Source organism: Myotis yumanensis, unplaced genomic scaffold (genome assembly GCF_028538775.1).
Source record: "Myotis yumanensis isolate MYYU_CA2020_CCGP unplaced genomic scaffold, mMyoYum1.0.hap1 SCAF_9, whole genome shotgun sequence".
Lineage (NCBI taxonomy): Eukaryota > Metazoa > Chordata > Mammalia > Chiroptera > Vespertilionidae > Myotis > Myotis yumanensis.
In genome coordinates this window covers 31,851,734-31,864,584 of record NW_027223760.1, presented here as the reverse complement: position 1 = coordinate 31,864,584, position 12,851 = coordinate 31,851,734, and the positions used below count along the sequence as shown (strand labels likewise).

At 48.3% G+C, this 12,851-nt stretch overlaps 1 protein-coding gene across 1 annotated transcript in view; it reads right to left on the bottom strand.

The window, feature by feature from the left end:
- TBXAS1 (thromboxane A synthase 1) overlaps nucleotides 1-12,851 on the bottom strand; it is a 153,568-nt gene that overhangs the window by 60,017 nt on the left and 80,700 nt on the right. Inside the window, exon 6 of the mRNA XM_070424019.1 lies at nucleotides 4,268-4,384. Coding sequence (XP_070280120.1) covers nucleotides 4,268-4,384 — 117 coding nt within the window. The remainder of the gene's footprint in view (nucleotides 1-4,267; nucleotides 4,385-12,851) is intronic.

The window sequence follows — 12,851 nt, the reverse complement described above, 5'->3', positions numbered from 1 at the left end:
TGCTGGTTCTCTGAGCTTCTCTCAGCTCTGCCTCCTCCACCCAGACCCTGTGTGCCTCATTTTCCTCTTTGTGTCCTTGTGACCTGCTTTTTCTTTCTTTCTTTCTTTCTTTTTTAAATATAAATACATATATATATATTTTATTGATTTCAGAGGGGAAAATAGAGATAGGAACATCAATGATGAGAGAGAATCATTGATCGGCTGCCTCCTGCACGCCCCACACTGGGGATGGAGCCTACCACCCGGGCATGTGCCCTGACCGGGAATTGAACCATGACCTTCTGGTTTATAGATTGATGCTCAACCACTGATCCATGACGGCTGGGCGTGACCTACTTTTTCTACTTGCGTATATATCTAATATCTATATTGGTGACTCTCTAAAGAGGAAGCCAACAATTGGTTGCATGCTTGTATTTAATTTTTCCTTGATAAAATTATTTCCCTTTTCTCTCAGTTTTAACATATATCCTTCCATAGGAAGCTTCCTGGTTCTTTGATTCTTCATTCATCCATTCACTCAGCAAATCATTACTTAGGGCCCATTATGTGCCTAGTGCCCTGCAGTTAACAATAAAGAAATAAACCAAGTCAAGTAAATGGAATGTTCACTGGTGATAGAGCTACAGAGGAGAATAAAGCAGGGAAGGGTTTGGGGTCCTGGGGCCCAGATTCTGAGAATGTGGGTAACCACAGGCCAGATGGTCAGACAAGGGACCAAGAGTCAGACAGATCACCAGTTCTTTCTACTCTGGCTCTTATCGTAACGATGCCAGGGGACTTGTGACATATACAGATTCCCAGACACGCTTAGAAGTCCTCCTTCTGCAGATCCTAGGGTGGCTAGAATTATGTATTTTTAACAAGGGTTTCAGGTGATTCTGGTACAGCTGTTGGTCACAAGCCCGTGGTTTGAGAACCAGTGATCTAGAGACCAGAGGCTGATGGGAGGTTTAAGTCCAAGGAAGCATCCAGAAACCAGGGGTGTGTGTGTGGGGGGCGAGGGGGGGGGGGAGTACATATACTGGGGAAGGAGGCAGTCAGGGACACTAATGTCTGGAAGCCTACTCTTCCCTCTTCCTTCCCTCCCTCCATCTTCCATAGAATAGAAGCCAGGCTCTTCCCATATCCTCCATCCTGTTTGCATCTTGTCATAGAGTCCATGCTCAGAGCCCCAAACCTTGCTTGTTCTTCATATGCAAAGGGAAGTTGCTTTGGGGATTAGGAAAACTCTATCCTCCTAACAAATCTTGGCTTCCAAGACCCTGTCTCTGTGTGGATCACATAAGCCTGGTGTGCAGTTCCAAGCTGAGCAACGACTTCCTTGCTCTGGACGGCACCACTGTCTCCTTCTGAAGCAACGAGAGCCACGGGTCCGGCGGGGAGAGGAAATCATGGGGACACAATTTATGGAGCGTGAGACACTTACATTGGTTTCACGTTGGAAAAATATTATCCTTGTCATGTCCCTTTCAGTCCTCATGTTTCCTTCACTTAAGCTGCATTTAACACCTCTTTCCTCCCTGAAATACTCCCCCTCCCCGTTCTCCTGGAATTCTATTGCTACTCTTCTTCCTGAGTCTTCTTTGTAGGTTTCTGCTCTGCCCCTCACTTCATGTGGCTCTCCGCAGCCCCCCTTTCTCTTCTGGTGCTACAGGCGACCTCACCCATGTCTGTGTGTCTGATGACTGTCTTTCCTGCCCTTATCTCCTGAGCTCCAGATCTGCAGCCAACATCTCCCTGATGCATCTGCTCAGTTATTTGTTTCCCAGGAACCTTAAACTCACCAGGTCTAAGCTCTCCAGAGAGGGGGAGAAAGAGGGATCCCCCGCCCCCGGAATGGCCTCCTTTCAAATGGAAACCCAAGAAAGTAAACTGACCTGTATTTAGTAGGAAGATGATCTTCTGTGGAGCTTTAAGTTCACTGGGGGTATATGTTAAACAGTGATCTAGAACTGACAAAACCCAGGGGATCTGTCCATGACATTCCCCCCCCCACACACACTTCTCTTTCATTTATGACAACCCCTCCCCCTAGTGCTGTGAACCACTGCGAGGGACTCTATTTTCCACAACTAATTCAGACACTAGGATTTCGATTTCTGAACCAGAGGAAGGAGATGCTTTGGGTCCCCCAGCACTAGATTTATTTGGGAAACAATATCGTACCAGTTTCTGGAATATACTCTGTAAGGTGCTAAAGAAATCTAGACCCTGATACGGGTCTTTTTCCCCCTCAAAGAAACAGCTCAAGACTGACAAGAAAACTCTTTTCCTTTCTTACTGTTTTTTTCCCCCAATCAATACACTTCATCAGTGTCTTTTTAACAAATGAGATTCTCGCTGCATCTGTAGTGCCGCCCCACCATTGCTGACTCATGAGTGAAGAAATAGGATGCACCATGTCCAGTGGATGTCACCCACTTCTTTGGTTAACTCAACATTTTGGTGACTAATGTCGTAAAGGAGTCCTCCCTTGAACTTGTCCAGTGCTTACAACTTTTTAAAGAAGCAGGCCCTTCCTTCAAACAAATTCTCCCTTGAAACCTCAATATGTAAGGAGGCTGAGTGCGGAGCAGGGCTCCCTCCCTGACCCGGTGTGTGCTCTGGGCCGCCCTCCTGCGGGGGAGGCTGCAACCTGCCCATTCGGGGACTGGATGGCGGAGCCACAGTTCTCAAACCACTTTACTGGTAAGAAAGGAGACATTGTCATGACCTCTGTCTGAAACCTGTTTCCATACCTCAGTTGGTTCCAAACTTGGGTCTACAATAGAGAGAGGAGAGCTGCTTCTAACCCGCCTAGGTTTCCACAGGGGCCCCATTTGCTCTTCTTCCTTTCCCCCACCCCCAGGCAACCCCTGGGACGGTCCCGCGTAGCTAAGAAGAGAAGCAGTCAGTCGGAAGGTTAATCAGTTCTGGAGCTGGATTCTAATCTTGGCTCTGCCGCTCACTGGCTTACAGGTGTGACATGCGGCGTGTTACTTAATCTCTCTGTGCCTCAGTTTCCTCATCTGTAAAATGAGGTGATAATAATAGTATTTACCTCACAGGAATGCGGTGAAGGTTGTGTGTTAACAAATAGGAGGCCCTTTGAGTGGTGCCTGGCACAGTAAGAGCTGTGAGTGTGAGCTGGTGAGCTGGGGCCATGAGCTGAGCTGCCCTCTGACCTCAGATACCAAAGGCCGCGGTGGAAACAAATTAAACCTCATTGAAGATGGGCAGGATCACAGGTTTCTGAGAGAGCTCACTTGGGTGGAGTTAATTTTGATGTAGGGGACCCTTTCCTCTCCTGAGGGCTTTGGAAAATTCATAGGCTTTGAACAGGACCATAGGGGTGAGCGTCTTGAGTTGAAGCTAAGAGTAGCTTTCATTTATTGAGCTGACGACAGGCCACTCCAAGCCCAGCCATTTTGGAACAGCTAGACGCGGTGGGCGGCTCTGGAACCGGGACTCAAACTGAGGCAGCCCCTTCGCCACCGAACATAAGGGCTCCAGACCTCCTCCTCAGTGGTTGCAGAATTCGGAACAGAAACTAAAGCCAGATCGGCAATGGAGGGGCCATCAGTGAGGATCAGGAGTGGGAGAACTTGGGGAGAAGAGGTCAGGGGGGAGCCTAGGGCTTACAGAGCTGGCAGCCTGTTGGGGATGCCACCCTTCCCTCCGCCTCAGCCGGGAAGGATGACCAGGGCGCTCATTCACCAGGGCCTGCTTGCGCGCCCAGAGCTCTTCCACGTGCACCCCCACTCCTCCCCAGGAACCATAGCCATCTCCTCCCGCTTCGGGTCTGACTCGGAGCCCACCTGTGTTTCAGGCTGTTCTCTGGCCCCTCGCTGTGTAAGGCGAGCTTCACTGTTCAGAAGCATCCGCACCACCTGCCAGGTTGTTAGAAAGCAGAGTCTCGGGCCCCATTGACAAGACCGCCAGGTGGTCCATTATACGTGAAAGTGTGAGGGACACTGCCCCAGTTTTCTCCCGTGTGCCCCCAAAGTGCCTGGGGCAGGGTCTGGGGACAGAGAGGGGAAGCCCCCAGTGCTGTTGATTCGATGGGTCATGGCCTCTGAGAACGTAGGAGGCTGGGGAAATGGAAGGCGCCGGTGCAGTGTCCTGTGCTTTTGCAGAATAGGGAGGTCTAAAGGCCCCAGGAGGCAGGGCATTTTGTTGGGCCACGTGGACGAGTGATGCAGAGTGAACCAGCTCTCCATCGCCATTTGAAGAAAAGAAACCTGTCCCTTAAGGAAGAGAGTCTGCATTTCCCAGGTCTTACCTCATTCAGCTTTTCAGGACTGAAAGCAGAAGTTAGGACACTTCTGACCTCTTCCCATCTTTTGTCACGTAAAAACAGGATGCTGTGAGCTACCGGTTTGCATTCCAAACCCGTTGCCTGATGGAAAACAGCAAGCAGAGGGTTAGACCACAAGGGAGCCCGAGCCACCTGGGTGGCAGTACAGGCCCATGATAAACATTCCAGTCAAAGGTTCACCAATGACCAATAAATGGGGAGGTTTCCTCTGCAAGGATACAGGAGAAGAATATGAAGACTTAGGGCTAATGACCTAAAGATTCATGGCCGAGGGCCGGGGCAGCAGATGGATGCGCTCTGCTGGCCCACTTCGCCCTGCGACAATGAGGTCATCGCTGTGTAAGTAACACAGTGGTTCTGTATGCTCTGCAGTCTCCCTGCAGAGTGAGGGGTCCCTGAGGACCACGCAGCAGGCTTCTTGGGGTGGGCTAGTCTCCCCTGGGACGGAGTTTCAGGCCTGAACTTGATGGCAAGAAGTTTTGTGTGGCTGGATTGTCAGGTTGGGCCAGGAGTTGACAGGCTCATGTGTCTGGGTCTTTGGTGTGTGTGTCGTGGGGGTGGGGAGGGAGCGGGGAACGGGGGAAGATAAGGTGGGGAGTGTGGAGGGAGACGGGAGGGGGAAAGGAGAGTCCTTCAGAAGCTTATCCCAACAGAGCTGCTTCCGAGAGAATCGTGTTTCTGTGTATTTCCACTCATTCACACACTCATTCATTCATTCGTTTTTCTCATTCAGCCAACATTTGTTGACTATGTAATACATGCAAGGCGACAGCCCTCCAGGGTTGAATAATGAAGGCGTAGGTTTGGCCCTCAAGGAGTTGGTAGCCCAGTGGGGAAGCCGACAGGGAGCTCGTAGACCAACGAACAGATGTCATTACTGCTCATGAGAAGGTGAGAGTTATGAAGTGAGGAAGCAGGGCAAGGTGAGAACATCATAGGGGACCAAACGGTCAGGAAGGCTCCTCGGAGGAGGAGGTAGTCAGCTGAGTCTGGAAGCATGCGAAGGATGACCCTCCTCACCCCTTCTTTCCAGGCTGTTCTGTTTCTTCCTAAAACCAGCTACTCCCACCCAGTGGTCAAAGCTGGGACCCCCTCGACCCCCACAGCTGATCAGTGTGTCCCCCTCCCCCGCCCCAAGGCCTCAGGGTGTGAGGAGGAGGGGGGATTGGAGGCTCAAGCACTCTTCAGAACCACATATGATGTACGGTTTCACTAGTTCTTTTCCCCATTTTAATTATAGTTGAAACATGAAGCCAGCCATCATAATTCAAAAGCCTTGTAAAAACTCCTATTTAGAGGAAAATTATAATTTTCTGATAAAATATGAACACTCAGAATAAGCTATAAAACATAACTGCAAAGTATCTGGGTGGGGGGGAATTAATTATATATAAGAACCAAGGGTCTGGGCTATTTTTCTGCAGAGGAATCCTCTCCGTGTTTAGGATAAAATTCTTTAGGAGTGCCTTGGTCACCATGCAGAATGGTGGCTTTATGGAGTTATGGGAACATAACCCATTTGTTTAGGTTCCAGAGTCAAAGGAGAAAGCATGCATTAGGTATATTTATATATTGGCAAACACCCAGTCCTGTGCAAAGCTGCAGGTGATAAAGCATTTCACTCCAAGGAAGGCTGGGTGGTGGTTTATGGGGTCCTGATGAAACCGAATAAATTAGAGATAAGAGTCAAGATTGATTGGATACTGTATCCATCCATCAGACCTAGGACTGGATCCAAGACGTTTTTTATCTGGCACCTGGAGGACAAATCTAGCCCTCCTCGCGATGTCAGCATAGCCCTCAAACCTCCCCCTCCCAATCGGCCGGGATGATACTCTTCCCAGCCCACAGCTTCCATTAGGATTCCCCAGTTTTAATGGAAAATTTCGGGGGCATTGGTTAGAAAAATGTTTTCATTTCTAGATGTCATACTGTAAGAGGGAGAGTGGCAAAAATCGGTCATTTCAGAAGAGGAGATGTGAATGGATGTCATATAAAATTGTTGTCAAGTTTTGGAATGTTCGGTGGCAAATAGAAGACTTGGATGATCAGAGAACAGTACTTAATGTGAGCTCAAAATATATTTACCAAAGGCATGTTACATGGGAGAGGAAATTTAGGTTGTTTTTTGACCTGAGGGGGTAGAATTGGGTTCAATAGGGGAAGCTAACTTCCCAATAATCAAAAGGCAGAATTAGCCCGGCTGGCATGGCTCAGTGGTTGAGCATCGAACTATGAACCAGAAGGTCACGGTTTGATTCCCAGTCAGGGCACATACCTGGGTTTTGGGCTCAACCCCTAGTATGGGATGTGGAGGAGGCAGTCGATCAATGATTCTCTCTCATCATTGATGTTTCTCTCTCTCTCTCCCTCTCCCTTCCTCTTTGAAATCAATAAAACAACAACAACAAACAAACAAATAAAAGGCAGAATTGTTTAAAGAAAAAATATTCTGTCCTCAGTGATGAGCCCCCGTTGCTGGAGACTTACCCCTTCCTGGAAATCCTGCACAGAAGGCTTGAGTGTCTGAGGGGTCAGGGGGTTGGTCTAAATGACTTTTAAAAACTCTTCCAAGCCTGAGACTTCCTCTCCTGAACACTCTCCTCCAGGTATTTTTGTATTAGTTTGCACACACACACACACACACACACACACACACATTAATTGTGGCCAATTACACATAATGTAAAATGTACCATCTTAGCCATTTTAAGCATGCAGTTTGGTGGTATTAAGTACATTCACATTGTTGTGTAGCCATCCCCACACATCCATCCGCAGAACTCTTTCATCTCGTGAAACTGAAACTCCGCCTATGGAACAGTAACTACTGACCCGTCCCTCAGGCCCTCTGCGCGTAACAATTGATTAGATTTGCTGAGGAAGGCCTGGAGAGACACAGAGGGCTCTTCTCCAAAGAAATGGGCAATGGGGGGGACTGGGAAATCTGCTGGGGGCAGGACTGTGAGCGTCAGAGCAGAAAAGGAGGCGGGACCCAGGGAAACAGGGCTTTCTAGCCTCTTGTCTGCCCGCCCAGCCCTGTGTGCAGAGTCTCAGCGAAGGCATCTTCACTCACTTTCTGGCCAGGAGTTTCCAGGCAGCAAGCCGTGGCCAGTGGAATTGGTGGAATCAGTATAGTGGGTGGCAAACAGCGAGAGAGAGAGAAAGAGAGAGAGAGAGAGAGAGAGAGAGAGAGAGAGAGAGAGAGAGAGAGACAATAAATAGAGCAGAGTAGAAAGATAGAGGAGTGTTTTATAAAGTACGGCTATTTTGTTGTTGTAAAACTTTTATTCAAAAGTGTGTGTGTGTGGTATATATATATATAGAGAGAGAAAGATAGTGACTATTCTGTGTCATGATGTGAAATGTGTTTCTTATTGTAGGCCACAGTCAAAAAGCGTTTGAAAAACCTACTCTAACCAAAACACCAAATCTTGGAGTTGGCCTCTCCCTCAACTAATATCCTCTCAGCCAAAGTGTTATTAGATTGTCAACATTTATTGAGCACCTACTATGTGCCAGGTGCTATGTTAGCAAAGAATGGGACTCTTGTCCTCAAGGGGCTCATGGAGTGGTTTATAACCAACATCTATTGATCTTACAGCTACGAAAGTCCTTTCTATGTCATTTCAATAATTTGGGGGTAATTCTCCAGCAATAGGGAGACCTGTCCTGGTAAGCAGTGATTGCTGGACACGTAGCCCCCCTGCTACGTGTTCCTTGGACAGCTGACCGGGTCTATCTTTTCAATCTCATAAAACAGAGCCTGACTTCTTACTAGACCAGCTAAGCATAAACCTTAAGCTTTGAAGAATGCCACAATCCTGGGGAGCAAGTTATTAAAGAAAACGAACACCGTGGCATCCTGAGGTTTCATGAAGAGAGAAACCATTAATTGGGTGTTTGTCCTGGGCCAAACCGGATTCTCAGCTGACTTGGAGAGCCACGCAGAGCGCTGCGAAGCCTGTGCAGGGCCCTCTGCTGTGCCGAGTGTGCAGGTTGTTATGGAAAAGGCACAAGCGCCATAACAGAACATGAAGCCGTAGCCTACACGTTTCCTTGTGTCCTGGGACCTGCAAGAACATAGACTATCCGTGTGATGCCTGTGAAGCCGTGGCATAGAAGCCAACGGTTCTCAGGCGGCCACGCCGAGCTGCAGGTCACGTACACAGAGTGAGGTGCTTTTAAAGACGCCAAGAGATACTGTCAGACTTCGGGGTCCTGGTGCGAGCATTGCCAACTTGTTCAGTGGGGTGTCAAGTAGGCTGCAAAAATATTAATACCAGAAAGTGTGCCATGATCACTGTGCCAAACCTTCTAATTTTCACACAACCGTGCACAGATGAGAGGCTCCCTGGCACCACCTGCCTCTCTCCTCACCTGGCAGGTGCAGCATGTTGCCCAGCCCCTCATTATATCATAACCAACAACTACTCTAGAATTCTGTCACTCAGAGAACCCCAAGTTCTATCCCTGAGAACATATGCTCTTTTCAACACATGGCTGCACCTGCACAGAGATTGCCACCAGGGCTTCCATCTTGGTGCTTTGAAATAGTGAAGTGTTCCATCCCCACTGGACGATCGTCACCCACTCACTCTCCACCACAGGAAGAGGGTCTCAGAGGTCACATGATCTGATCTTCGCTGTCTCTGCTTCCGACACTGACTGGCCGGAGAGCGTGGCCTCGGAGGAAGGGGTGTGGTATGTGGTGTGCCCACAGCTTAGGGGGGCAACGGGGGCTAGATCCAGCTTGGGCTCCATCTGCCAACTCATCATCTAATTGGACAAAGGCATGCTATGGACTCGGGTGGCCCTGCTGATAGGGTTTCCAGCATTTCCTCCAAGGAGGGGAACCACACGCTTGCATCTGTGTTTGCATTGGCCCCATGCCAGATGGCGGCGTGGGCTTTCCTGACTGGGGAACGGGTTGAGAGTGTTTGGGAAATCGTGCCTCCTGAGGAAGATCTTCACCGGCCCTCAGCAGCTTCTCGTAGGAGCGGTGTTAAGGAGGGCGGGGTGTCTCTGACATGTCCCCTCTCACACTTGGCCGGGAAGGGCAAGTCTCCTGAGAGGATGAATGTGGCCTCGGGAGAGGCTGCAACTGGGCAGCCAGGGCCCTGGGTTCCTGTGGTTCTGGATAAAACCACCCACAAATCATCCCGTGGCTTCTGACGTGTCTCTTGTGAGCCAAGGGTGTGACCGGACGTGCACCTGGAGCGGCGACCCTGTGTCACCCATGAGAACCTCAGGGCTGGTACCGACCACACACTGAACTCCCAGCACCTTCCATCTCCACTCTACATCCAGGCAGAGCCTGGAGATGCACACGCCGCAGTGGGACCCACTCTCCGTGTTGATATTTGGACCAGAACTCAGAGCTTCCAGCAGCAGGTTTAGTGACTGAGCGCACCTCTCCATGCTCCCTTCCAACTAGACCCTGCCCTGGACCACAGACCCCCTACCTCGCTCACCCTTCCCACAGCTCCCCCAACTCCGGGCTTGGGGAGAGACCAGGGATGGGAAGTTCTGCCGCTGGCTGTGACCATCCCTGCTGAGTCATGCGGGCCCAGCTTCAGTTTCTGCAGGTATTAAAGTAAGAGCTGCCATGGATCCATGGAGTGCCTGATAGCAAAGAGGAGCTGATGAAAAATATTTAAATAAAAATAACCAAGTCTCGAGGTGATGGGGCAATAGGTCCTATAAACGTTAGAAGGTTGGTTTGGGTTTAATGGTAAACTGTGGTTCATGACCAGGAAGCAACATCAGGAAGTGCTGAGGGCACTGATAGAGGCCAAGAGTCCATTTGGAAACTGGGAAAGTTAGAGCCTTAAAAAAATATGATGGGGCCCTAGCCAGTTTGGCTCTGTGGATAGAGCATCGGCCTGCAGACTGAAAGGAGGTCCAGGGTTCGATTCTGGTCAAGGGCACATGCCCGGGTTTCGGGCTCAATCCACAGTTAGGGGGTGTGCAGGAGGCAGCCAGTCACTGATTCTCTCTCATCACTGATGTTTCTATCTCTCTCTCCCTCTCCCTTCCTCTCTGAAATCAATAAAAACATATTTTTTTAAGAAATGTGATGGGGAGCCAGCACATGTGGCTCAGTGGTAGAGCATCGACCTATGAACCAGGAGGCCCCAGGTTTGATTGTCAGTCAAGGCTCCTGCCCAGGTTGCTAGCTCAATTTCCAGTGGGGGGCTTGCAGGAGGCAGCTGATCAATGATTCTCTCTCATCATGGATGTTTCTGTGTCTCTTTCCCTCTCCCTTCCTTTTTGAAACCAATAAAAATATATTTATAAAAAAACTAGTGGCCCAGTGCACGGATTCATGCATATTGAAAGGAAATTAATTAGAAGAAATATTTTAATATCGCTATTTGCCTTTCTCTATGATAGAAGTGTCAACCAAATTAACAATTGACAATGACAGATCGAAACACACGGGTGCGATTGGCGCCAGTGAGAGCTTTATATGTATTACACATGCATGAATCAACGTAGCCTTTTATAGATATAGAATAAACTTGCTTAATTAGACCTGCTTTCTGATTTAGCTAAACTTTTCCCAGCCCAGTGAAGCACCCCAACTTCTCTTTCAGGTAATTGTCAGCAGTAAATATCAACACGAAGCAGATTATTATTGTATATCACACAGGAAGAACAAAGGGTAAAATATTTAACTGCAGCAGTGTTTGACTATAGTCTGTGCAGTGAGAAAACCTGAAGTCATTTTCAAGGTCCACCATTTCTTACTTCTTTCCAGTCGGGTCAAGTTTCTAAACTTTCTAAATATCCATTTTCTGGCTAATGAAAAGAAAATAGGATTCTACCAAGTCTTCTATATACCTACTCCAGGACTTCTGTGAGGATCAAATGAGATGAGGCACGGGAAAACGCTTCGCAGACATTCAGTTAAAGTGTGAAATGTTTGCACCTGGCTATAAAGCAAGTCATGTTCCTGGGCTGAAGAAACTCCAAGGAGGCTAGTCACTAGGGAGAGGAAGTCAGGCATTGCTACCTGGTGCCCACAGCAAACATTTCCCGGCTGGGCTGGGCTGTGGGCTGCATTTAGTGCCATGGGGTCTTGGCAGCGTTGGCTGCGATTTGGTGGGCTGTCACTCTGGGGTGGTGGCAGAGCCTATGTCCCACTTGGGGGAAGCCGAGTGTTGCTTTGTTAGCACCAGGTCTTCAGTGCTAAAATTTCTTTGTAAATGGCCAGTGCACGTCACAGCAGCTCCTGTGTTGAGCTTCTGCGCCCCGGTGGTCAGTGCGTGTCATAGCAACCAGGCAGACAGTCGGAGGGACACTTACCATATTAGCCTTTTATATATATAGATGTGATGGGGACATGTTGTAAGAATTGCCACCCTGGGTCTGACCCACAGTCTGTCCAGCTCAGTGTTCTGGAGTTTGAAAAAATAATCATTTCATTCAGCAACTTCTGAATTCAAGTATTTGCTCAATAGCAACATATGTCCAGGAGTTCCTTGTGGTGTCCCCACCTCCAGCCAGTATACTCTATCAATTCCTTATGGGTGCATAGAGCTCACATCACCCTCCCACATCACCAGGTCGGTGGGACCCACATGTGTCAAGTGTGAATTTGTGAGCAAACATGGGTTCTCACAACAGAAAGTGAAGCCATGCATTATTTAAGTTCCTTTTCACCTAACGTAGCAAACTAATATGCTGAAGTGTTTTCTGTATCACAAGGGACCATTTGGTAGAAGCTTGCATGGAGTAAGCGGTTAATGTTTACTGAGTGAATGTATAATAAAGCTGAGTAGCTGAACACCTACATAAACATGGCTTATTGGAGGGGAGGCAGCATGGTGTCGCAAGGAGAAATCACGCCTCACTAATCTTGAGTTCTTCGAGCAGATAAATAAGCAGATGGATAAGAGGGAACCACAGAACCCAATTTAATTTGACTTTCAAAAACCTGGGAGAAAAATCCCACTGTAAGATGGTTTTTTAAAAATGGAGTCGCTAAGGATTGTTTTGTCATCAATATGGAATTGGCTGAAATTCTGTAAACAAAGCTAGAGAAGTGGCTGTATCCCCAGATGGAAAAGTATAAACACTGGCCTTTCCTAGAGCTCTAATCTTCGATGGGTCTTCTTCCATGTTTATGAAGAAGAGAAGTGAAAGTCTATATTGACTTGCAGGTTCAGGTAATGCCTAGTACTTCTAGGGAGAGTGTCAAGTTGATGGGGATTCAGCTCAGTTTGAACAAGGACATACTGGATACCGAATAGTCGTTATATGCTTGGGCCATGGGGTACAAACCGTAGTACAACCCTTAAAGAGCTAATGATCAAATTAGGGTGAAAGCCATACGTTCATGTACTGTAAGTAGTAGGGGGCACAGAGGCTCAGTTGTGAAATTGAGTGACGCTGATGATAAGTGTTATAAGAGTTGAGAGAAGGAGAAAAGTAGGGAAGGCTTCGTGGAGGAGGCAGAACTAGAGGACAGCCTGGAAGATTAGCTAGGGATTGGACAGATGCCAAGAGATGGAGGTCTTCCTATTAATAGCAGCTAGTGCTC